The 27905-nt window shown below is 44.8% G+C and overlaps 1 protein-coding gene across 1 annotated transcript in view; it reads right to left on the reverse strand.

Annotated features, from left to right (window-relative positions):
• The window catches only part of LOC126152233 (spermatogenesis-associated protein 13), a 142888-nt gene that overhangs the window by 94285 nt on the left and 20698 nt on the right, over window positions 1-27905 (reverse strand). The window contains exon 2 of the mRNA XM_049915994.1: window positions 4108-4288. Coding sequence (XP_049771951.1) covers window positions 4108-4288 — 181 coding nt within the window. The remainder of the gene's footprint in view (window positions 1-4107; window positions 4289-27905) is intronic.

A 27905-nucleotide genomic window follows, 5' to 3' on the forward strand; every position in this document is an offset into this window, starting at 1 on the left:
AGATAAAGGCATATTATATAGATACTCGCAGCAACACAGCTACCTTCTGTTTTTATTACAACGTTTGAATGAACTGCTAAGTTTTAACTTTTCTCCTTATACACTGAAAAGCCAAAGAAACTGGTACACCTACCTAATATCGTGTAGGGCCCCCGCGAGCACGCAGAAGTGCCGCAACACGCCGAGGTATGGACTCGACTAATGTTGGAAGTGGTACTGGAGGGAACTGACACCATGAATCTTGCAGGGCTGCCCATAAATCCGCCAGAGTGCGAGGGGTTGGAGATCTCATCTGAACAGCACGTTGCAAGGCTTCCCAGATATGCTCAATAATGTTCATCTCTGGGGAGTTTAGTCCAGCGGAAGTGTTTAAACTCAGAACAGTGTTCCTGGACCCACTCTGTAGCAATTCTAAACGTTTGGGTTGTCGCACTGTCCTGTTGGAAGTTCTTCGGAATGCACAATGGACATGAATGGATGCAGGTGATCAGACGGGATGCTTCCGTACGCGTCACGTGTCAGAGTCGTATCCAGATGTATCAAGGGTCCCATATCACTCCAACTGCACACGCCCCACGCCATTACAGTGCCCCCACAGTTTCAACAGTCCCCTCCTCACATGCGGATTTATGACGTTGTCTCCATAGCCGTACACGACCGTCCTCTCGATACAATTTGAAACAAGATTCGTCCAATCAGGCAACATGTTTCCTGTTATCAACAGCCCAAGCGGAGCGTAAAGCTTTGCGTCGTGCTGTCATCAATGGTATAGGAGTGGGCCTTCGTCTCCGAGAGGCCATATCGATGACGTTTGTTGAATGGTTCGCACGGTAACGCTTGTTGATGGCCCAGCACTGAAATCTGCAGTAATTTGCAGAAGGGTTGCACTTCTGTCACGCTGAACGTTTCTCTTCAGTCGTTATTGGTCCCGTTCTTGCAGGATATTTTTCCGGCCGCAGCGATGTCGGAGACTTGATGTTTCACCGGATTCCTCACATTCACGGTAGACTCATGCAATGGTCGTACGGATAATCCCCACTTCATCACTACCTCGCTCATGCGCCGACTACAAAACCACGTTCAAACTCACTTAAATCTTGATAACCTGCCACTGTAGGAGCAGTAACTAGCAGCTGCGCCTCATACTTGTTGTCTTATATAGGCGTTGCCGACCGCAGCGCCGTATTCTGCCTGTTTACATATCTCTGTATTTGAATTCGCATGCTATACAAGTTTCTTTCGCTCTTCAGTGTATGATAGCGCAAGTTTATTATGATTCATCTTGTTTGTAATCTTTTAAAGGAAATGGAGCATTGTAGTTGTTTGATTCCATATTTTATAGAATATTTCCAGTCTAGGGATGGTGCCCGTCTGTAACACAATTTATTTCTGACGATGACAGTGAGGAACTGCCATTAGGCACACGCGTACCATCTAATATGCCACGCCACGTGGTAATACGAAGGTCACTCCAAAAGAAATGCACACTATTTTTTAAAATCTATCTTTTATTCTACATGTTTGAAAGTTTTACTGCCGGCCGGAGTGGCCGAGCGGTTAAAGGCGCTACAATCTGGAACCGCACGACTGCTACGGTCGCAGGTTCGAATCCTGCCTCGGGCATGGCTGTGTGTGATGTCCTTAGGTTAGTTAGGTTTAAGTCGGTCTAAGTTCTAGGGGACTTGTGACCACAGCAGTTGAGTCCCATAGTGCTCAGAGCCATTTGAACCATTTTTGAAAGTTTTACAGTGTGTAAATATATCCTTTTAGGAACAATATTTCCATTTCTCCACATAATTTCCATCCCTCTCAACTGCCTTAGGCCATCTTGGAACCAGTGCCTGTATACCCGCGGTAAAATTCTGGACCAACCTGTTGGAGCCACTGTTTGGCAGCGTGCACAAGGGAGTCATCATCTTCAAACCTTGATCCACGTAGAGTGTCTTTTAGTTTCCCAAAGAGATGATAGTCACATGGAGCCAGGTCAGGACTGTAAGGCGGGTGTTTCAGTGTTGTCCATCCGAGTTTTGTGATCACTTCCATGGTTTTTTGACTGACATATTGTCGTGCAACAGCAAAACATCCTGCTTTTGCCGATGTGCTCGAACACGAGGTGATTCCACTTCGCACGATGTCCACAAGCAATAGTCCTTCGGAATCGAGAAACACCGTAGCCATAACTTGTCCAGCAGAATGTGTGGTTTTGAATTTTTTTTTCTTGGTTGAATTTGCATGATGCCTCTTCGTCTCTGGTGAAAAATGATGGAGCCATGTTTCATCACCTGTCACAATTCTTCCAAGAAATTTATCTCCACCATTCTCGTACTGTTCCAAAAGTTCGCTGCATACCGTTTTTCGTGTTTCTTTGTGAGCCACATCCTGGGAACCCACCTGGCACAAACCTTTTATAACGCCAACACTTTCAGTATTCTACAAACACTTCCTTCCCCTATCCCAACGTAGCGTGACAATTCGTTCACTGTGTTGCGTCTGTCAGCAGTCACCAATTCGTTAACTCACTGCACATTGTCTGGAGTGTGTGCAGTACGATGCCTGCCGCTGCGAGGACAATCCTCAATACTGCCGTGCCCGCGTTCAGCATGTAACCTGCTTGCCCACCGATTAACTGTACTGCGGTCGAAAGCAGCATCTCCATACACCTTTTCCAACCTCTTGTGGATGTTTCCCGCTGTCTCGTTTTCACAGCAGAGGAATTCTATCACAGCACGTTGCTTCTGACGAACGTCAAGTGTAGCAGCCATCTTGAAGACATGCTGTGACGGCGCCACTCACGGGAACAGGTTGAACTAAGTTTGAAAACAAGAGGGAAGGGTGTATTTATACACTGTAAAACTTTCACACATGCAGAATGAAAACTGTATTTTTATTTTCAAAAATAGTGTGCATTTCTTTTGGAGTTAGCTTCGTAGGTACATTAATGTCTCAGTAAAGCTGAACCAATTCTCACAGCATGTGTTTTTTGCTCATTTCTGCCGGCTTTGTCATTAAAATAACACTGATAGCTTATCCCATTTTCTATAATAACGCAATGTTTCAAAGCAATGGAAATTTTACGACTAAAAATTACTCGTTTTTAAAAAGAGGTTTACTTAAAAACCAAAAATTCTAGCGCCGCTGCTAACGGCTAACTGACATTTCTGTTTTTTTATCTGGTTATTAGAAAAAGTAAAAAAAAGCACCTGTGTAAGTAGGCTGTTTAGGTTTTTATGTTGGTAACGCTATATGAAAATCACTGACTGTGCTGTGTGAAGTCTGTGGCTGCTTTGCGTTGTTGGAATATTTGCTATTGTAGTGTAGGGCAGTTGGATGTGAACAGCGCGTAGCGTTGCGCTGTTGGAGGTGAGCCGCCAGCAGTGGTGGATGTTGGAAGAGAGATGGCGGAGTTTTGATAGCGGACGATCTGGACGTGTGTCCGTCAGAAAGAGTAAATTTGTAATACCGGATATCATGAAGTGATATATATATTATGACTTTTGAACATTATTAAGGTAAATACATTGTTTGTTCTCCATCAAAATCTTTCATTTGCTAACTATGTCTATCAGTAGTTAGTGCCTTCAGTAGTTAGAATCTTTTATTTAGCTGGCAGTATTGGCACTCGCTATATTGCAGTAGTTCGAGAGACGAAGATTTTTGTGAGGTAAGTGATTCGTGAAAGGTATAAGTTATTGTTAGTCAGGGCCATTCTTTTGTGGGGATTATTGAAAGTCAGATTGCGTTGCGCTAAAAATATTGTGTGTCAGTTTAGTGATGATCAGAATGAGTAAAGAGAGAAATGTTTGAGTACGTTCAGTTTTGCTCCGCTGTTTGAAAATCAAATAACTTAGAGGTTTTCCAGCACAGTCATTCATAGTTTTCAAAGGGGACGTTCTACCTGTTACAGCCTAGACCAAGCAAATAGCGAAAAATACCGGTTATTCAGAACTAAAATATCGGTAAGGGTTTCCAGCGGTCGGTTTTTCCCATCCCTACCCTTTAGTGGGTTTGTTCATCATCGGGAAGCTACGTGGACAGTGTGCGAGCAGGAAGGGTGCAGTATAAAGGTACCCTGCGCGCATGCGCAGTGAGTGAGTGTTGGGTACTCACGGTGGCCGGGGCGGTCCTGGCGGCGTCCGGCGTGGCGGGCCGCAGCGCGGAGGCGGCGGCGGGGGCGGCGTGGGCGGGCGAGGGCGACGGCGGCGGCGCGGGGCTGTGCGCGCGGCTCTGGCTGGGGCTGGAGCACGGGCTGGCGCCGCCCGCCGTCGCGCGCCGCCACGGGAACACGCCGCTGCAACACACGCACAGCCTCCGTCAGCAGCCTCTCCACACCACTCTGCCCTTCTTGTTGTTGTTGTTGTTGTTGTGGTCTTCAGTCCTGAGACTGGTTTGATGCAACTCTCCATGCTACTCTATCCTGTGCAAGCTTCACCCCCCAATACTTACTGCAACCTACATCCTTCAGAATATGTTTACTGTATTCATCTCTTGGTCTCCCTCTACGATTTTTACCCTCCACGCTGCCCTCCAATACAAAATTTGTGATCCCTTGATGCCTCAGAATATGTCCTATCAACCGGTCCATTCTTCTTGTCAAGTTGTGCCACAAACTCCTCTTCTTCCCAGTTCTATTCAATACCTCCTCATTAGTTATGTGATCTACCCATCTAATCCTCATTCTCGAAAGCTTCTATTCTCTTCTTGTCAAAACTATTTATCGTCCATGTTTCACTTCCATACATGGCTACACTCCATACAAATACTTTCAGAAACGACTTCCTGACACTTAAATCTATACTCGATGTTAAAAAATTTCTCTTCTTCAGAAACGCTTTCCTTGCCATTGCCAGTCTACAGTTTATATCCTCTCTACTTCGACCATCCCTATACCCTACTCTCATTTAAATTATCAGTGGCTACTGCAGATATCGATTAGTTTGGCTTTAGGAAAGGTAAAGCCACCAGAGAGTCAATTTTGTCGTTGTAGTTGATAATGGAAGCAAGACTGAAGGAAAATCGAGACACGTTCATAGGATTTGTCGACCTGCAAACAGCGTCCGACAATGTAAAATGGTGCAAGACGTGCGAAATACTGAGAAAAATAGGGGTAAACTATAGGGAGAGACGGGTAATATGCAATATGTGCAAGAACCAAAAGCGAATAACAAGAGTGGACGACCAAGAACGAAGTGCTCAGATTAAAAAGGGTGTCAGAGAGGGATGTAGTCTTTCGACCCTACTGTTCAATCTGTACATCGAAGAAGCGATGATGGAAATAAAGGGAAGTTTCGGGAGTGGAATTAAAATTCAAGGTGAAAAAATATCAATGATACGATTCGCTGATGACATTACTATCCTGAGTGAAAGTGAAGAGTCCGCAGCTCGTGGTCGTGCGGTAGCGTTCTCGCTTCCCACGCCCGGGGTCCCGGGTTCGATTCCCGGCGGGGTCAGGGATTTTCTCTGCCTCGTGATGACTGGGTGTTGTGTGCTGTCCTTAGGTTAGTTAGGTTTAAGTAGTTCTAAGTTCTAGGGGACTGATGACCATAGCTGTTAAGTCCCATAGTGCTCAGAGCCATTTGAACCATTTTTTGAAAGTGAAGAAAAATTACGTGATCTGCTGAAAAGACTGAGAAAAAATAGAAGAAAAACGAAAACAATGAGAACTAGCAGAAATGAGAACAACGAGAAACTTAACATCAGGATTGATGGTCACGAAATAGATGAAGTTAAGAAATTCTGCTACCTGGGCAGCAAAATAACCAATGAAGGACAGAGCAAAAAGGCCATCAAAAGACTAGCTGGTGAAAAGGGCACTCCTGGCCAAGAGAAGTCTACTAGAATCAAACAGAGACACTAATTTGAGGAAGAAATTTCTGAGGTTGTGCATTTGGAGCACAGCACGGTATGGTATTGAAACATGGACTGTGGGAAATCCGGAACAGAAGGGAACCGGAGTATTTGATATGTGGTGCTACAGACGAATGTTGAAAATTACATGGACTGATAAAGTAAGGAAGGAGGAAGTTCTGCACAGAATCGGAAAGGAATGTGTGGAAAACACTGACAGGGAGAAGGGACAGGATGATAGGGCATCTGTTAAGACATTATGGAATGACTCCCATGCTACTAGAGAGAGCTGCAGAGGGCAAAAGCTGTAGAGGAAGGCAGTGAGTGGAACACATGATGTGTTGGCAGATGTGCCAACACCTTGTAGTTAGAGGAGGCCGAAATGCACGCTATAATCTAACGCAGACTGGCGTGAGGTCTGGAACAGGATACGTAATGAATGCTATAAAGAAAAGTAAGTAGCTGCTGGAATACTTAACTTTAATCCATCATTTGTATACAGCATTCTTGATGATACAAGTGAGACTCTCTCTAGAAATGGTTAATGGCGCCTTGCTAGGTCGTAGCCATGGACTTAGCTAAAGGCTATTCTAACTGTCTCTCGGCAAATGAGAGAAAGGCATCGTCAGTGTAGTCGCTAGCAAGTCGTCCGTACAACTGGGGCGAGTGCTCGTACGTCTCTCTAGACCTGCCGTGTGGTGGCGCTCGGTCTGCAATTACTGACAGTGGCGACACGCGGGTCCGACATGTACTAATGGACCGCGGCCGATTTAAAGCTACCACCTAGCAAGTGTGGTGTCTGGTGGTGACACCACAACACATCCAGCAAATAATTGGGGACGTACGTTACAAGAGCTACTCTGAGATGAAGAGGTTGCCACAGGAGAGGAGTTCGTGGCATCAAACCAGCCAGAAGACTGATGACTAAAAAAACTGTGCGAAACGACTTACTTTACCAGTGGCGTGATAGACGGATCCCAAGATTCCACCTTTTAACAAAGTTACCGTAAGCCAGGTATACTTTGACTGCAGTGGTTACTTTGACACTAATACACCAAAAGTTTTACAGCTCTCTGCTGGCTCTCATTTGGGTGTTTAGTATACACTGTTACGCATAAGTTTGCAAACCTGTTGCGACTTATAAGTGCATACAAAAACAGGCCACTGATCAGTTTATTGTTCACATGTATATATCCGCCGCTACATTACGATTCCTGAGACTATGTGCACGAGTTCTCCGTTTCGGGGTTGCTGTGACCATTGATCATTGTTATCCCAAGATTACAGATACGCAGTTTATTCAACAACGTTGATGCCAATGACAGTTTGGATCTAAGGAATAGAAACATTAACACACAGAGGAATTACAGACATTTTCTGCGAGTGAGCATTGATTGAAATCAATGGGGAAAGTTCAAAATTTGTGCCAGACCATGATTCGAACCCGGCTCCAGCTTACTAGGCAGATGCGCTGACCACCACGCCATCCGGACACAGTGCTCACAGCAGCTGCACGGACTATCCTAGAAGATGTCTGAAAGAACAGAAACCTCATACATACGTACAATTAAGGCGCGACGGCCAATGATCTCTTCAGTGCAGATGCACACCGGACTCGAACTCTTACGGGGATCGACGAAATGCCGCGAGTGGTAAGGATAATAGGTAAGGGGGACAACATTAGTAATGTGTGTACAATTTGGGTCTGACCTGGAGGTGTGCTAGGGTAGTCTGTGCAGTTGCGACGACCACTGTGTCCGGATGGCTTTGTAGGCAGAGTATCTGCCTACTAAGCAGGAGACCCGGGTTCGAATCCTGACCCAGCATACATTTTCAACTTTTCCCATCGATATCAATCAATGCACATCCACAGCCAACGTCTGTAATTCCTTTGCGTTTTAATTTATAATGGCTATGGCTGCTGAATCAAAATGGTGTCTGTTCTTTAGGACATACAGAGGATGTGTCTACAAATAAGAAAAGCAAACGCCGATCATATATTGCTAAAACTGTGTAAGCTGTTGTGGTTCAGGCAGTGATTCATGTGCAACATATAATGCCAAATACCTCCAGAAACAAAGAATGAAATTAGTTTGGCAACAGGTTCTAGAAACAGTCTCGGTAAATGAAGAACAGACAACATTAACTCTAACTACAATGGATATTTTGAAACGAGGATTGAGGTATAAGATGGATGAAATTGAAGGTATTAGGCTCAGCTAAATTTGAGCTATGAGTATGGTATTCTAATTTAGAACTTTCCATTTAAATTATAATTTTGATATTGGATGACACTGTTTGATTCATTTACCATACTACGTTTTTTATGAGGTTTAATAAAGCATTTAAAAAAGCTTTAGATTAATTTATTTATTTCTGTTTGGTCAAAGTCTTATTGTGTTTTTCAAATACTGGTCACAAATGGAGTGGTAGCTGATAGTTGTGGTGGAAGTATAGGCCAGTCAATGTATACCCATGTCCATGGTAACTTTGACCACCTACATTTTTTTCCATTACTTCGTTTTAGTAAATGTATCGTACTACTTCATATGTGCGCCTTTCATACAAGCCCATATGTTCATTAACATTAGCATCACAAAAGTTACGAAACAACAGTCATGATCATCACTAAAAGTATGCCCGTATTCCCTGTGTACTGTACCAGGAACTAGACCAAATTCGCCTAATGAACAGGTCGATACCATTTTTATTTGGTACTACTTGACACAGCTTCAGACTTGTAATTCACGATGAATCACTCGATACATTTGGACCACTGAAGAGCATTCAAGGGCAATCTTATCGCCTGTGATTTTTTCGTCATACATAAAATAATGTTACATAATAAAAGTCCGTCCTTCATGCTACATCGGTCGGATAACGTCGAAGAATTCATTGGGAACATTACATTTAGTGGTAAGTCAACTTTTCACTTAAGTGGTAAAGTTAATAAACACAACTATGGAATTCGTGTCAGTGAAAGCCGACGACAAACCTTCAAAGATGGTCGTGATAGCGAAATTTACTGTCCTTTCCTTCTCAAAGAAAAACAATTAACTGTAGTTTGATGTGCTGCTACTGCTACGTTCTGAGGTACCAACGAATTCATTAAGATAGTACAATTATTTTTCATTTAACAGCGCTCGTAAATTTACTAATCTAGGAAGCTGATTTTTTTGGAGATTTGTCTACTTTTTTTTTTAATTACGTCGTAGTGCTTTAGGAAACTGAGGCCCGGCAGCTGGCCTTCAAGTCCTGTAAGTATGAAGGAAATCGAAGAGGACCAGTCCGTAAGGTCCTCTTAGTAGAAGGAGTAGATCAATGTTCAACGCCCCGTCTCCAACGGGGTCATTAGAGACGAAGCACAAGCTCGGATTAGGGAAGGAAGGAGAAGGAAAGCGGCCGTGCCCTTTCGAAGGAACCACCACGGCATTTGCCTTAAGCGATAAAGGAAATCACGGAAAACCTAAATCAGGATGGCCGCACGCGAGTTTGAACCGTCGTCCTCCCGAATGTGAGTCCAGTGTGTTAACCGCTGGGCTACTCTGTTCGGTCTTTTGAAAGGTAGTCTAGAAGAATTCGGGTTAGTAACAGATATAGAGCAACTCCAGTTCTTTTAATAAGTCGTTAAATACAACGAAAAAAAAGTACAGCGTGATTACGACTGGCCTCTCTTCCGCTAAAAAGCCTTTTTCGAAGTTGGATTGTTCTTCAATGTCACCACAAATCGTCGCTCTTCATTGTCGTATATTCATGAAAACTTGCGTTGTTACTATATAACTACACATTTTCGGTGTGTGTTCTGACGGACGAGTCTACCAAACAGCAGACAGTACATCTGTACGCGTGACTGCCTTCATAACTTCAGTGCGGTTGCGCGAGAGGGTCCGAGCCTCTTTCGGGAATTCAGGACCCGCTGCGTGCAGGTACGTCAATGGACAGTGGACAATAGTAACAAGTGAGCAGTTGAGAATTTGGGTCGTGCGGGAAGAGTGTCCGGATGCCCGAGATGGTTAAGGCAACCGCTCACGTTAATCGGGAGAACCGGGTTCGAGGCCCGGTCCGGCATAACTTTTCAACTTTCACTATCGAATAATTTCGATGCCAGATTGCGGCTGGACGAGCCAGTGGTGTGGACGAGCAGGTCGCAGGTTCGAATCCTGCCTCGGGCATGGATGTGTGTGATGTCCTTAGGTTAGTTAGGTTTCAGTAGTTCTAAAAGATTCATGACCTCAGATATTAAGTCCCATAGTGCTCAGAGCCATTTCAACTATTTTGCGCACGATATTCGCCAGGTTCTCCTCGAGGCAGGTAGCGTTCCTCCACATGCGTTCAGTCATTTCAATAGGCAAATCCGCAATGTAGGACGGCTCTAAGTATGGAGACGTCGTGGCACCAGTGACGCCAGAAACTGACGGAAGAAATTCGGACGTCACTAAGCAGACGGCCGATGTTATCGGGCGATCTCTGGGGCTCTGGCAATGTACCCGGCAGTCTATGCCTCGAGTGCCTAAGCAGAAACACTGTGCGACAGGCAGCGAACACTGCAGGGTAATTGCTATTGACATTTACAAACCACCGAAGCGACGCAGATACGCTGAGACAAGTAATGTAATATAAGACACATGGGGGTCGCAAATGGCGGAAAATACCCTAAAAATGGATTGAGAAATGTGACGTCGTCAGATGACGTACCTCCCCGCACGTGCAGTGGATGGGCTTGGGCGTGAATGGACGATTGAGCGATGCAATATTTGCATTCGAGCACCTGTGAAAATTTCAATTAGCTTTTGTAAAAGTGATCGACTGCAAACGCAGAAGTTGCAAAACTATTGTCCTCGCTGTAACCAAGCAAAAGCTGTTCTTATTTGGTGCCTGTTTCCTTTTATCCCTTCTGTTTCTGCAGACATTATTTAGTAAGGAAAACGTACTGGTAACGACGCAGTTCGGAAGCTGAGCCACATTTTATAAACGTGTTACATTTTTCTTATTATTGACACTGTTCGTAACTGGACATAACCTTTGAGCATACACAGGAAGGTTTAAAAAAAAAAAAAAAAAAAAAAAAAAGTTCAAATGGTTCTGAACACTATCGGACTTAACATCTTAGGTCATCAGTCCCCTAGAACTTATAACTACTTAAACCTAACTAACCTAAGGACATCACACACATCCATGCCAGAGGCAGGATTCGAACCTGCGACCGTAGCAGTCCCGCGGTTCCGGACTAAAGCGCCTAGAACCGCACGACCACCGCGGCCGGCTCACACAGGAAGTTAATTTTGCAATAGGTAAGGTTATTTGGCAGTAGCGGCAAGATAACATCGCAACACACAATTTCGTTCATCCTATTGCATCACTCCTCATCTTCAGAACTTGAATGTTCGCAATAATTGTCACACATGCGGATAGATCCTTAGTCAGTTGTTTTTGGCAGCTGTCATAGTAGGGTATGAAGCAAAACGTCCAGTGTGTCCGTGATGCACCTGTTTTTTCCTTCACATGAGTTACGTGTGTGAAACACTTGCCTTCAGTAATATTTGCTATAATCGTCTTGCAGAAAGGTGTAGAACTGATGTACGTAAGAGCAACATTGACAGTCATCCAAATGAGTAACCCGAGATGGAATCTGATTGTCGTAACGCTAACGTTAACTCCCTAAGATCCTTGTCGTCATGTATTTCACAAAATAAATAAGCCAAATTATTTATAAGTCTCATAGTACCTACTGTGCATAAATAAAATGTACACTGATTGCGTATTACAGACGTAAAATAGATTCACAACTATGAAGAAAACGATCACTCTACTTCACCGTGCTGTGTGCCACACAATAGTAACTTGTTTAGTCAGCTCATGTAGCGCTGCTCGAGAATACACCGTCATGCCATCTGTTGGTACAACCAGGAAACACAACACTGAATAGGATCATCGCAGCTAGCTTATAACAAAATACTGCAAAATTACCTGTACTGCGAAATTACCTTCCTCATTTGCTTGTAACACAGTACGGTAGGTTTTTATTGTACCGCATTTTGCAATAAACCAGCGAAGATCATGAGACCAGTAAATAAAACTATCCATCTTACCTCAATGTAAACAAATAAATGTCAAACGCAGTGAGGGAAATACTGCCAGCCAGACCCAACACTCGAACCCAGAGCTCCACGCTATAAAGTTGCGCACGTGGGTCCAGAGTCCGGCCGACGAGAAGACTTGGGCTCGGATGATGAGGTGAGACAGATTGATACGCTCAATCGCTGAACGTGTGACGTGGTATGTCATCTAGTGACATCACATGTTCAACAATTGCCATCCACTTTCGGGGCTGATGAAACGCTCTCGGGTTTACAATAGGGTACCAGTACGGTCAAGCCGCGACGTTTCGACGAGCGATGTACTCATCATCGTCTGGCGAGGTGTCGAGATTCTGCGGACGCCGTCCTACTTATATCTGCGGTGTGCTCCCCTCCACCTGTCTCCGGGAGGCTGGGTACTGAGAGGCAGGTGGGCGGGGTGGGGGATGAAGTCGCGGTGGTGGGGGTAGCGGGCGCACTGTTCGCATCTCTGTCAGAGCATCCTGGCGGTTCGATGCGCCACCCGCGCCACGCAGTCTAGCCACGTAGCTTCCACGGCACCGGCCCACGCACCGCCACCTACGCTGCCACTGAAAGACGTCAGCCGCTTCACTTACAGCCCAGGGCACAAATGCGGGATATTAATCGCAATAAGTCTATTGCTGTGTTCGCAGGCCGTTTGCATCTCCTGCCGGCCGAAGTGGCCGAGCGGTTAAAGGCGCTACAGTCTGGAACCGCACGACCGCTACGGTCGCAGGTTCGAATCCTGCCTCGGGCATGGATGTGTGTGATGTCCTTAGGTTAGTTAGATTTAAGTAGTTCTAAGTTCTAGGGGACTTATGACCACAGCAGTTGAGTCCCATAGTGCTCAGAGCCATTTGAACCATTTTGCGTCTCCATATCTGACAGTGCATCGCTTCCTTCTTAATGCTGCTGTAACTGCTACCGTCTCAGGCAGAGATGCAAATGACGCGCCCGCTACCCCCACCACCGCGATTTCACCGCCACCCCACCCGTCGGCCTCTCCTACCCGGCCTCCAGAAGCCAAGTGTAGGGGGACACACCGCAGATATAAATATGGTGGCATCCGCAAAATCTCGACAGTTCGCCACGCGCCAGAAGATGATATGTCACTCGTCCAAACGTCGCGGTTTCATAATACCGCCACCCGCCTGGAAACCCTATACCTTTTCATCAATTATATACGCCGTGAAAATACACCACTGACCATTAAAATTGCTACACCACGAAGATGACGTGCTACAGACGCGAAATTTAACCGACACGAAGAAGATGCTGTGATATGCAAATTATTAGATTTTCACAGCATTCAAACAAGGTTGGCGCCGGTGGCGACACCTACAACGTGCTGACAAGACGAAAGTTTCCAACCGATTTCTCATACACAAACAGCAGTTGACCGGCGTTGCCTGGCGAAACGTTGTTGTGATGCCTCGTGTCAGGAGGAGAAATGCGTACCATCACGTTTCCAACTTTGATAAAGGTCGGATTGTAGCCTATCGGAATTGCGGTTTATCGTATCGCTCGCGTTGGTCGAGATCCAATGACTGTTAGCAGAATATGGAGTCGGTGGGTTCAGGAGGGTAATACGGAACGCCGTGCTGGATCCCAACGGCCTCGTATCACTATCAGTCGAGATGACAGCCATCTTATCCGCATGGCTGTAACGGACCGTGCAGCCACGTCTCGATCCCTGAGTCAACAGATGGGAACGTTTGCAAGACAACAACCATCTGCACGAACAGTTCCACGACGTTTGAAGTAGCATGGACTATCAGCTCGGAGACTGTGGCCGCGGTTACCCTTGACGCTGCATCACAGACAGTAGTGCCAGCGATGGTGTACTAAACGACGAACCTGCGTGCACGAATGGCAAGACGTCTTTTATTCGGATGAATCAAGGTTCTGTCTACAGCATCATGATGGTCGTATTCGTATTTGGCGTCATCGCGGTGAACGCACATCGGAAGCGTGTATTCGTCATCGCCTTATTGGCGTATCAACCGGCGTGATGGTACGGGATGCCATTTGTAACACGTCTCGGTCACCTCTTGTTCGGACTGACGGCACTTTGAACAGTGGACGTTACATTTCAGATGTATTACGACCCGTGGCTCTACCCTTCATTCGATCCCTGCGAAACCCTACATTTCAACAGGATAAAGCACGACCGCATGTTGCAGGTCCTGTACGGGCCTTTCTGGATACAGAAAATGTTCGACTGCTGCCCTGGCCAGCACATTCTCCAGATCTCTCACCAACTGAAACTGTCTGGTCAATGGTGGCCGAGCATCTGGCTCGTCACAATACGCCAGTCACTACTCTTGATGAACTGTGGTATGGTGCTGAAGCTGCATGGGCAGCTGTACCTGTACACACCGTCCAAGCTCTGTTTGACTCAATACCCAGGCGTATCAAGGCCGTTATTACGGCCAGTGGTGGTTGTTCTGGGTACTGATTTCTCAGGATCTATGCACCCAAATTGCGCGAAAATGTAATCACATGTCAGTTCTAGTATAATATATTTGTTCAATGAATACCCGTTTATCGTCTGCGTTTCTTCTTGGTGTAGCAATTTTAATGGCCATTAGTGTATGTCACTCGTCGAAAGGTCGCGATTTTATAACACCGCCACCCGCCTGGAAACCTATAGCTTTTCATCAACTATATACGCCGTGAAAATAAACATTCACGTACACTTTTAGGATATCCCCCGACATATGTGACCCCTTATGTCTCATATTACATTACTAGTCTCAGCATCGTCTATGTCGCTTCGATGGTGTTTAAACGTTAGTAAGAATGACCCAGCATGTGTTGACATACGGTACTTGCAACGAGACGGTACGTGGCCGCCTATCGCGCCTCATGCGGCGCCTTTCTGCCTTGCACGCGGCGCCCGCCCGGCCCCCCGGCACGTGACATATTGAACAACAATGAGGCACGCCACGCAGAGCCACTCCGCTCGATACGCCACCCGCGCCACGCCGTCTGTCCACGGGGCGGCTGCGGCTCCGGCCCACGCACCGCCTCCCACGCTGCCACCCACAGACGTCAGCCGCTTCACTTACAGCCCAGGGAACCAATGCGGGAGGATTCTCTACATCTACATACATACTCCGCAATCCACCATACGGTGCGTGGCGGAGGGTACCTCGTATCACAACTAGCATCTTCTCTCCCTGTTCCACTCCCAAACAGAACGAGGGAAAAATGGTTGCCTATATGCCTCTGTACGAGCCCTAATCTCTCTTATCTTATCTTTGTGGTCTTTCCGCGAAATATAAGTTGGCGGCAGTAAGATCGTACTGCAGTCAGCCTCAAATGCTGGTTCTCTAAATTTCCTCACAAGGGAACCTCCCCATCGCAGACCCCTCAGATTTAGTTATAAGTTGGCACAGTGGATAGGCCTTGAAAAACTGAACACAGATCAATCGAGAAAACAGGAAGAAGATGTGTGTGGAACTATCAAAAAAATAATCAAAATATACAAACTGAGTAGTCCGATTCTCCGTACATTTTTATTTGATATTTCCATAATAAATTAATAACGAAAGAGGAACTCAATCAGCAGCATCGGTCACATAAGCAGTAAAGTATCAGAGGGAAAAATATAAAAATCAAAACTGAAAACCATACCAACTTCGTCTCCCCTCTCTACTCAACATTATTGATAATACTGACAGACATTTCTACGATGCCGCTGAAATGAAGACAGTAAGTGCACCGGTACGCGTAGAAGTGAGATGAATGAAAGGGTGACGTGGAGGGTTGTGAAAAGAGAACTCGAGGCAGTGGCGCAGTATAAAGAACCCCACACGTGTGGCACAGGGGGGGAGGCGTCTGTCACGGCTGCTGGGGAGCGAAGGACCAGGAGTAATCATACGAGGGGAGGCGGGAAACCATTCCGAAATTGTTTCCTGCCTCTTGAAATCCAAAATGTGCTGACGTATTAATATAGGCTGAAAGAGCTGACGCTTTCCTCTTCTACAGTACCGTGTAAGTTACAAATCTGCGATTCTGAATGAGATGAAAACAGTGCTCTGGTGTTGGGCGAGATAAGCTAACGTAAAAAGATCATATTCAAAGCACGAGAGAGGAGGGAAGAATTCATGTCAGGAGGCCGTATCCTGTATACTGCCATAGTTCTAGACGTCTAGCATTACGCGGACACAAACAATTGATCCATTTACAGCATCGTGTCGCATATTACACAAGAACCGAAAAGAGAGCTCTGTCAGCTGACGATCACTTTGGCTTTCGGAAAGCTAAAGTCCCCAGATAGTCAGTTTCGACGTTGAAATTGATGGGGGAACCAGACTTCAGAATAACTGAGAGACGTTCATAGGATTTATCGACCTGTAAATGTAGAAGTGCCCCAAGACATTCTAAATTTTGCAAAAAAATTAAGCTTCATGGTTGTTAGGGCCTAAAATCAAGCGCCGTCACGCCAGTCGGGAACGAGAGAGCGGACAGGGCTGTGAAGAAGACGTCAGCCGATCGGCCCCCTCTTCACGACAACAACGCGACAGCAGCGGCCTCTATGCAAAGAGGACATAATCGCCACGCCCGACTGGCTGCGGTCCAGTTGTAGCGAAGCCTCAACTGTATTATGTAAGTGTGCAGTCTGAATTTTAACCAATACTATCACTTCTCCAGCACGAACGCCAGAAAACTCCCCCTTTATAAATGAACTCGACACTCATCTCTGACAGTGTTCTAGCAGTTGTGGACACCAGAAGATCCTGAGGAAGATCCCAGCAGAGGGCTCGAAACGCCGAACATTTTAAAGGAAACATGACGCGGCCTAATAACCCAAAAGATTTTAACTTCAGTCTCAACTGTATTACTTGTATTAGGAATTGTATATACTGAAGAAACTTGTTTATTTTGTCTATCGCCCTTTGCTTGCGACACATATATATAATTCTCAAAGTTAGGTATTGTCATTTACTTTCTTGTAACAAAACACATTAATACGATTTGCTGGAATTGTTGTCTAGCGATCCGAGAAAGAAGACAACCCATATTCGACGACTAGGCAGGATTTAACAACGGATAGACAGGTAATATGCAATATGCACAAGAACAAAGGGGGAACAGTAAGAATGCAATACGGAGAGCGAAGTGCTTGGATTGGAAAGGTTTAAGACAGGGATGTAGTCTTTCACCCCTTCTGTTCAGTCTATACGTCGAAAAGGCGATGACGGAAATAAAATACCCGTTCAAGCGGGATCAAAATTCAGTGTGAAATGATATCGTTTGTTAGATTCGCTGATGGTACTGGTATCCTCACTGAAAATGAAGACGACTTACAGAACCAGCTGAATAGAATGAAGAGAGTAATGAGCACACAGTATGTATTGAGAGTAACCGAAGAGACGCGAAAGTTATGAGTAGCAGCAGATAGGATACGATATTGCAGTGCGTGTGCTATTCCGAATTACGGTGCAATGTTTCTTTGGAAATGCATGCATGTCCGATGGGACAGGCACTGCGGCAGCTACAGCCGTTATGAAATACATTAAATGTATTCGCAGTTCCGAATATTGAACAATATCAGCTGCATAACGGAATGACGACAGTGAAACTTGGTGCCGGAGCGGGATTCGTATTCGGATTTCCCGCTTATTGTGGGTGGTCGCTTTATCATTAGGCTATCCGAGCAATTCCATATGTCGTGCACCATTTGTCTACCAACTGTTATCGGACACCCATTATGTATATTCCTGTACAGTGCAGACATTTTACTTGAAAGTCGCTTACTCGGTGTCGGTGGATAAATAAGATATTATATTGCCTGGGTTATTCCGAATTACGATGCAATGTTTCTTCGGACTTTCAAGTAAAATGTCTCACCTGTACGGGAATATACATAATGGATGTACGAGAACAGGTTGTAGACAAATGGTTGACGACATATGGAAGTTTGGGTGTGGCCGTGAATCGTGCTCGGATGGCCTAATGATAAGGCGATCCCTCCCGATAAGCGGGATATACGGTTTCGAGTCCCGGTCCGGCACAAATTTTCATTGTCGTCATTCCATCATGCAGCGGATAGTTCTTCATAGTCGCAACTTTGAATACATTTCGCGTAATACAATTGGGTTTCATTAAATAAGATTGGTGATAAACTCAAAATTTGTGACCGCGAAGAAGACTAAATTAAGGAAATCTGCCACCTTGGAAGTAAAATAACACAAGATCGGAAGCAAGCGAGGAGGATGTAAAAAGCAAACTAGCAGGTGAAAAGGCGATATTCCTGGCCGTAAGAAGTTTACTAGTATCAAACATCCTACGTTTGATACTTGAAGCTTCTTTTGGCCAGGAATACCTTCTTTACCTCTGCTACTCTGCTTTTTATGCCCTCCTTGTTTGCTTCCGTTCTTGAGCTGTTTCCAAGGAATAAATTTCTGATAATGTTCTTACGGAGCACAGCACTGCGTCTTAGTGAACTAGGGACTTGAACTTGTTCAAAAAAGCGTTTGACATGTGGTGCTGTTGAAGGATGTTAAAAATTAGGTGGAATGATAAGCAAGTAATAAGGATGTTCTCTACAGTACCGGCAGGAGAGGGAAATATGGAAATAATTGACAAGAGAAAGGCACAAGGTAATAGAACAAGTGTTAGGAATTAGAAAATAACTTCCATGGGACCAGAGAGAACTACATAGTGTAGAAATATTATGTGAAGACAGACATTGGAATAATTATATCAAAATAATAAAGGAGGGTAATGGTGCACGTGCTAGTCTAAGATGAAGTTGGTAGAGGTGCAATATTCGTGGCGTGCCACATGAAACCATTCAGAAGACGGAGGAAATTGGATAATTTTTATTTATTTCGTCTGTCTTAGCTCCACTGATATAAAATTCAGCTGTAGTGGTTACCGCTTTCGGACTGACTCGCCCATTTTCAAACCACACACCTTGCTACTAACCGCAACTATTCATACTACATGCCGCCAAAATGGCACAGCAAAGTATATTGTGGGCAACGAGTATCCTCATTAATTTTACACTATGTATCCGTTGCTACTGACTGACACAACCAAACTTGTCAGTAGCAACGGATGCGTAGTCTAAAATCAATGAGGTACTCGTTGCCCACTGTACACTTTGCTGTGCCCTTTTGGCGCAATATTGCATGAAGTTCATCTTTGGCACATACGTACATACTCTCTGAAGTATCAGTCCCGTTATTTTACAGCAACAGCTCGTATACGTTCGTTCGAAACTGGCAACGACGCTTTTTTGTGTAAATAATAGCATTATTAGCACAATTTAGAACTCCAGAGGGTTGGCCAACTAGGCACAAAGGCCATATGTCATCTACTAACGCATGTTTGAAAGACTTTTTCTATGACTTGGCACCTGGATCAAGCGTTGGGACGTACTACAGAAGCTGAACTGACCCAGTGGGATGTACGAGCCGACAAAGCCATACGATATTTACATTTACATCGATTATACACAACTGCATATTTTTTTACAGATAAATGACGCTCATAGGTGATAGAACAGGTACAGCTCCGTATTTTAGAATTTTTTAAATTCAGTTTTATCAGGGTAGTTGTAAAATTTTCGTTGTTATTGTTGTTGCCTTCAGTCCGAAGACTGGTTACTTGCAACTCTTCACTTTATCCTGTGCTGTGCAGGTTTCTTCATCTCTGAACAACTGCTGTCACATCCATTTGCACCTTCTTACTGTATTTAAGCCTCGGTAACCCGCTACAATATTTACCTGCCATACTTCCCTCCGTTAACAAACGAACAATTCCTTGATATTACAGGATGCGCCCTATCAACCAGTCCCTTCTTCTGGTCAAGATATGTCATAAATTTCTTTTCTTCTCCAGTTCGGTCTACATCCTACTTGTTAGTTATTCGCTCTATCCATCTAACGATCAGCGTTCATAGGTAGCACACTATTTCAGGAACTTCTATGAACTTCTTACCAGAAATGAAGCTGTATGGTTCCAGAGACGTTTTCAAGTCTCCAACATCTACGAGGGTAAGTCAATTATTTTCCGCAAAGTAGTTATAAAATTTTATTGTAATCAAATAGGAAACTTACAAGAACATCACTTTTCGACATTGTTTCCTCGCGTTTAAACGTAATTGGTCCATCGTTGTACAACCTTCCTGATGCCCTCATAAAAGAAGGTTCTCGGTTGAGCTGCGAGCGAGGAATGCGCCGCTTCTTTCACTGCTTCGTCCGAGGCAAATCGACGGCCCCTTAATGCCTGTTTGAGTGGACAAAACAAGTGATAGTCAGAAGGGGCAAGATCGGGACTATATGGAGGATGATCCAGTACTTCAAATTTGAGTTTGTGGAGCGTTTCAGCAGTGTGGGCAACAGTACGCGGGGCAACAGTATGCGACGGGCATTGTCGTGCATCAACACACCACCTTTTGACTGCAATCGTCGGCGTTTGCTTCGAATAGCAGGCTTTAGCCTGGCAGTAAGCATCTCACTGTAACTTAACACTGTTCATTGTTGCGCCCCTTTCCCCATAATGTTTCAGTACTGGATCTTGTGAGTCTCAAAAAACCGTAAGCATCAGTTCTCCTGCGGACGGTTGGGTCTTAAACTTTTCCTTGCACGGCGAATTTGGATGTTTCCATTTCATACTCTGCCGTTTACTCTCCGGCTCGTAATGATGGATCCATGTTTCGTCACCAGTAATGATCCTGTCTAAGAAGTTGTCCCCTTCGTTACCATAGAGATCCAAATGTTTTTTTGCAGATGTCCAAGTGCGTTCGTTTACGCAACTGTGTGAGCTGTTTTGGGACTCATCTTGCACAAACTTTATGAAACTCAAGTCTGTTGTGGATGATTTCGTAGACAGAACCGCGACTAATTTGCAGACGATGTGCCACTTCGTCAATAGTTAATCATCTGTCTAAGAGAATCATTTCACGTGAACGCTCAATGGTTTCTTCATTTGTGGCAGTAAACGGTCATCCGACTCCTTCATCGTGCGTAACACTTGTCTGACCATTCCGGAATTTTTCAATCAAAATGGCTCTGAGCACTATGGGACTCAACATCTTAGGTCATAAGTCCCATAGAACTTAGAACTACTTAAACCTAACTAATCTAAGGACATCACACACACCCATGCCCGAGGCAGGATTCGAACCTGCGACCGTAGCAGTCCCGTGGTTCCGGACTGCAGCGCCAGAACCGCTAGACCACCGCGGCCGGCAATTTTTTTTTTTTCAATCCATTCGTAGACACTCCGTTGTGGAAAAACACTGTTCCCATACTGTACCTAAAGTCTTCGATGAATTTCGGCCCCTGATACGCCTTCCGACCACAAAAAACAGATCACTGAACGTTGCTCTTCTTTGGTGCAAATAGACAGCGGAGCAGCCATGATTATCAGCACGGCAACGATAACGAAACTAACGTTGTAGCTTAAAAATTGCAAAGATATAACAACAAATAAACAAAGCATGCGTCATCAACGTAAAACGATAATAATACCAAAATAAGCAAAAATATAACTAAACTGCGGATAATAATTGGCTTACCCTCGTATAATGAGACCTAAGTGACGAATTAAAATTTGTACCATGGCCAGTATTCGAACCTAGGTCTGCCGCTCACTAGCCAGGTGCGCTAACTAGTACGCCACCCCGGCACAATGGCTACGCACATCTGCACCGACTATCCTAGCACGCCTGACTCCGCAGTCCAGATTCCTATTCACGCCTCAGTCCACTCCATATTCCCCCTAAACTCGAAATGCATTGCAGAGGTTCTCCAACTGTACTGGAATAGCATCTCAGCATAGAACGAAGAGGGAGATACTGCCTGACACCCAGGCATAGGTGCTTCAATCAAATGGAACTGCACGGTTCGAGAGACCTCTTCAAGTTTCAGACATGTGAATCGTTAATCGACAATGCTGCTGGACTAGTTCACCGAGCGAAGTGGCGCTGTGGTTAACACACTGGGCTCGGATTCGCGAGGACGACGGTTCACACACGCGTCCGGTGATCCTGATTAAAGATTTCGCTAAATCGCTTCAGGCAAGTGCCGCGATGGTTCCTTTGAACGAAAACGGCCGACTTCATTCCCCACCTGTCCCTAATTCGGTGGGACCGATGACCTCGCTGTTTGGTCACCTCACCCAAATCAACCAACCAGCCTACCAAACAACAAGTATCACATCGAAAAAATAATTTTGTTTCTTTGTTTGCCGATACATATCTTCATTCTTGGTACACACTGAAATACCCGCGGCACAGTATCGTAGCAAGCCGCTAAAGTTGCTAGAACAAAATGGTGATGTAGATCTCCACCTTCAACAATAGGCGGCGCCATCTTGTCTTAGCACCTCTAGCGGCGTGTCCTGTGGCGCAGCATGTGATTTAAAATGGAATGATCATTGTCAATGGAGAGAAGTTTTCCGAAGTAAGAGTGATTTCAGGTGTGCCGCAGGGGGTGTCATAGGACCGTTGCTATTCACAATATACATAAATGACCTTGTGGATAACATCGGAAGTTCACTGAGGCTTTTTGCGGATGATGCTGTGGTATATCGAGAGGTTGTAACAATGGAAAATTGTACTGAAATGCAAGAGGATCTGCAGCGAATTGACGCATGGTGCAGGGAATGGCATTTGAATCTCAATGTAGACAAGTGTAATGTGCTGCGAATACACAGAAAGGAAGATCCTTTATCATTTAGCTACAATATAGCAGGTCAGCAACTGGAAGCAATGGAATGATCATATAAAGTTGATCGTCCGTAAAGCAGATGCCAGACTGAAATTCATTGGAAGAATCCTAAAGAAATGCAATCCGAAAACAAAGGAAGTAGGTTACAGTACGCTTGTTCGCCCACTGCTTGAATATTGCACACCCGTGTGGGATCCGTACCAGATAGGGTTGATAGAAGAGATAGAGAAGATCCAACGGAGAGCACCTCGCTTCGTTACAGGATCATTTAGTAATCGCGAAAGCGTTACGGGTATGATGGATAGACTCCAGTGGAAGACTCTGCAAGGGAGACGCTCAGTAGCTCGGTACGGGCTTTTGTTGAAGTTTCGAGAACACACCTTCACCGAGGAGTCAAGCAGTATATTGCTCCCTGCTAGGTATATCTCGCGAAGAGACCATGAGGATAAAATCGGACAGATTAGAGCCCACACAGAAGCATACCGACTATCGTTCTTTCCACGAACAATACGAGACTGGAATAGAAGGGAGAACCGATAGAGGTACTCAAAGTACCCTCCGCCACACACCGTCAGGTGGTTTGCGGAGTATGGATGTAGATGTAGATGTAGATATTTCAGTGTGTACCAAGAACGCAGACATGTATCTGCAGACAAACAAAAAAAATTGATTATGTTATTATATTTCTTCGCGGTGATAATTAATACTTTATGACTGCTCCTCGTAGCCGGCTGAGCTGAGGAACTTTTCTTATTGGCGCTCCACTTCTGACTATGTATTCCTTTGGCTGGAGAGGCTGTGCGAACACTTCCCACTGGCTGTATAACTCCCTCGGAAAGCGTTTGCAGTCCCAACAGAGGTGAGGTAACACCGAGGATTACGGCGTGGAGCGGAGCCGGTGGCAGACGAGACAGGCTGGCTAGTTAGCCCGCTGGCTGCGAGCGTGGGCGCTATCGACCTGCACGTGTCCCGGCAGGCTGTGCGCACGCCCCGGCCTCGCCTCAAACAATACTGAGGCTGCACCTGCAGGCAGCCACCCGCCTGTCGATAAAGCGATTAGTCGCCGCCACGTGCACGCGCCTGCACCTCCCGTCTTCCAAAGCGCACCGGGCGCCCACGTGGCCACGGGAGGAAAGGGCCCAAAGGGCTGCTACTGCTACACACCGCAGTTTCTCTTTTCTCGGCGTTGTATCTTGTCCAGTACTGGGTCCGCTGAAGTCCAGATTTTGCCATTTTACTTTTACTGAAATCTGCGGTCGGGTACCCTTCGGATTTCTAAAGGGTTCTGATATTGAGAAGGCTATGTACACTTACAGTGAAAATGTGCTCAATTCATTAGATAAAAAATTGCAGGCAACTGGTATATTTTGTGATCTGTCAAAGGCATTTGACTGTGTAAATCACAATATACTTTTAAGTAAATTAAAATATTATAGCGTAACAGGAATCAAGACTGCAGTGGTATGGACACATGAAGAGAATGGATGAGGGAAGAATTCCTAAGAGGATGTTTGATCTGCAACTGGAGGGGAAGAGGCCCAGAGGAAGACCAAGAGATAGATGGGTGAAGGGAGTGAAGGAATGTGTGACGAGAAGAGGAGAGAACTGGACGAAGGTGGAAGAGGGGGAATGGTGGAAAGACAGAACACGATGGAGAGGCTTGTGTTCCCGACAGACCCAGCCAGTGGCTGGAAACTGTCCAAGATGATGATGAACAGGAAATGCTGCAAAATGGTTCAAATCTTACATCACTGGCAGGAAACAAAGGGTGTTATTAGAAAACAGACATGTATCAAGCTATCAGGCATCATCCAACTGGGAACTAATTACATGTGCGGTTCCACAAGGTTCCATTTTAGGGCCCTTACTTTTTCTTGTGTATATCAATGACCTTTCATCAGTAACATTACCAGATGCCAAGTTCGTTTTGTTTGCCGATGATACAAACATTGCAATAAATAGCAAATCAAGTGTAGTCTTAGAAAGATCAGCTAATAAAATAGTTGTGGACATTAATCACTGGTTCCTAGCCAATTCCTTGTCACTAAACTTTGAAAAAACACACTACATGCAGTTCAGAACTTGTAAGGGGTGTCCCACGAGTATATGCCTGACATGTGATGACAAGCAGATAGAAGAAGTGGACAGTGTTAAATTCTTGGGTTTACAGTTTGAGAATAAATTCAACTAGGAAAAGCACACCACAGAGGTGCTGAAGCGTCTTAACAGATCTCTATTTGCAATGCGAATTGTGTCAGATACAGGGGATATAAAAATGAAAAAGCTGGCATACTATGCTTACTTTCATTCCATAATGTAATATGGGATTATTTTCTGGGGTAATTCATCAAGCCAAGCTTAAGTTTTCCGGGCACGAAAACGTGCAGTAAGAGTTATATGTGGTGTGAACTCAAGAACATCCTGCAGAAGCCTGTTTAGGGAACTAGGGATACTAACTACTGCTTCCCAATATATTTATTCTTTAATGAAATTTGTCATTAAAAATATATCACTTTTTCAAACCAACAGCTCAATTTATGGAATCAATACCAGAAATAAGAATAATCTGCACAAGGATTTAAAGTCACTTAGTCTTGTACAAAAAGGTGTGCATTATTCAGGAACACACATTTTCAATAACTTGACAGCAGCCATAAAAAGTTTGACAACCAATGAAATTCAGTTTTAGAGAAGCCTAAAGGATTTTTTGGTGGCCAACTCCTTCTACTCCATTGATGAATTTCACGGTAGAACCAACTGATTTGTGTATATATATATATATATATATATATATATATATATATATATATATATATATATATATAACTTCTGCACCATTTCAGTGCAGTAATGTGTTCATTGTAAATAAGTATTATAGTAGTTGTATTACACGTTTATTACCTTATAAATAAATAAAAAAACTTTTATGCCGGCCGCGGTGGTCTTGCGGTTCTAGGCGCTTCCGTCCGGAACCGCGCGACTGCTACGGTCGCAGGTTCGAATCCTGACTCGGGCATGGATGTGTGTGATGTCCTTAGGTTAGTTAGGTTTAAGTAGTTCTAAGTTCTAGGGGACTGATGACCTTAGATGTTAAGTCCCACAGTGCTCAGAGCCATTTGAACCAAAACTTTTATTTTACATTCAGTGCATTAGTATTTGTAAAATGATTCATTCATATAGCGTTCATTAAAAAATGACGATCATTCCACTTGGGACCTGTGGAATGGTACATTAGCTTATTTGAGTTGTAAATACTATGTCATGTATTGTTGTTTTTCTGACATGTTCTACATCCTGGAGGACCTCCTCACTACGGAACAATTGGAATGAAAGTAAATCTAATCTAATCACCGCAGTCGTCAGTCACCTACGCGAGAGAAGTCGTGTGCGCCAGCTCTCTGTGTGAATCCTGCAAACTTTGTTCATACTCCGCAAGCCACAGTAAGATGCGAGGCGAAGGGTACTCTGTACCACTGGTGATAGTTTCCCTTTGTGTTCCACCTTCAAACAGAGCGAGGGAGAAACGACTGGCTGTATGGTACATTAGCGGTATTACAATCACTCTGCAGTCAGCCTCACGTACCGGTTCTCTAAATTTTCTCAATACCGCTCCTTAAAAAAATTGTTGGCATCCGTACGGTGATTCCCATTTGAGTTCCCGAACCATCTCCGTAATATCTGCGTGTTGTTCGAACCTACCGTTAACATACCTAGCAGTCCGCCTCTGAATAGCTTTAATCTCTCCCTTTAGTACGACCTCCTGTGGATCCCAACCATTCGAACATAACTCAACAATGGGGCACACTAGTGTCCAATATGCGGCTTCCTTTACATATCAACCACACTTTCCTGAAGTTCTCCCAATAAACCGAAGTCGACCATTTGCCTTCTCTACTGCACTCCTTACATGCTCATTCCATTTAATATTGCTTTGAAACGTTTTTAACCGTCAAAATCATATATTTATTTTTCAGCAAAGTCACAGTTAAGACTAACATATTTCTCCCAACGTGTAATACGACGTTTTTCCGTCACTAAAAAGTTCTTCCGATTTTTCTCGAATCCACGACTTGACTGCTGCCTTCACCTCATCGTCCGAGGTGTAATGATTACCCCTGAGGTGTCTCTTTAGTAGAGGAAACAAATAAAAATCACAAAGCGCAAGATCGGGGGAGTATGGAGGGTGTGGAATCTGTCCAAATTTTAAATTTAGCAGAACCTCTCCAGCCGCGCGTGACGTGTGTGGACTAACGTTGTCTTGTTGGAATGGTCAACCATGAAGTCGAGACGTTCGCTATATATTTCAGTATGGTTTGCGATACGCTTTTGAGTGATTCACCGGTCTTTTGAATCAAATCGTCGAACCCCGTCATTTGGGATCAAATCTTCGAAGATCTTGCATTGTTCGTCTTCTGTGGCAGTGATCAGACATCCACTGCTTGTTTCATAAGCAATATCGGCTTTTCCAGGCTCGCAACCACAAAATTTTACTAGCCATCAATTTACAGTGGACCTATCAACAGGATCACCACCAAGAACAGCCTTTAATTCGATAACAGCACCGTGTTTAACTCGAGCTGACATAGCATCAGAACAGGTCTCTACACTTCCACTACTGAAGATACACTGGACGAAAGCAATCCATTCAAATCGCGCATGCGTTCAAATCGTATTGAGGAGGAAGTTGTCTTTCACATAACACTTGGTGCGTTTCTCAAGGTCATATCTTCCGCGTTCTAGAAGCGTGTGTGGACTACTTTTCAGCCTACTCTCGTAGGACCAGCCCAACATTTGCCTAAACGGGCGTGGGAAACGGGCTAAAAGTCACACCCAGGCTGACCGGTGCACCTGCCACGATCGTCAATCCGCCACACAGACTGGATCTGGGTCTGGTTCATGTTCCTTTTCTCGAAAGCTATTTCACTGCGATTTACGCTACATAAAGAGGCGGTTCTCAAAATTACCCGCGCGAGAAAGTTACAACGCCAAGACGGGATCACCAGTGACGACTGAAATTTACATTTAAAATGTTTTAATAACAGTACGTGGCGGATTCAAATGGCTCTGAGCACTATGGGACTTTACATCTGAGGTCATCAGTCCCCTAGAACTTAGAACTACTTAAACCTAACTAACCTAAGGACTTCACCCACATCCATGCCCGAGGCAGGATTCGAACCTGCGAGCGTTGCGGTCGCGCGGTTCCAGGCTGAAGCGCCTAGAACCGCTCGGCCACAGTACGTGGCGGAATTATATCCTTTCCTAGATCATA

The sequence above is a fragment of the Schistocerca cancellata genome, chromosome 2 (assembly GCF_023864275.1).
Source record: "Schistocerca cancellata isolate TAMUIC-IGC-003103 chromosome 2, iqSchCanc2.1, whole genome shotgun sequence".
Classification (NCBI taxonomy): Eukaryota; Metazoa; Arthropoda; class Insecta; order Orthoptera; family Acrididae; genus Schistocerca; species Schistocerca cancellata.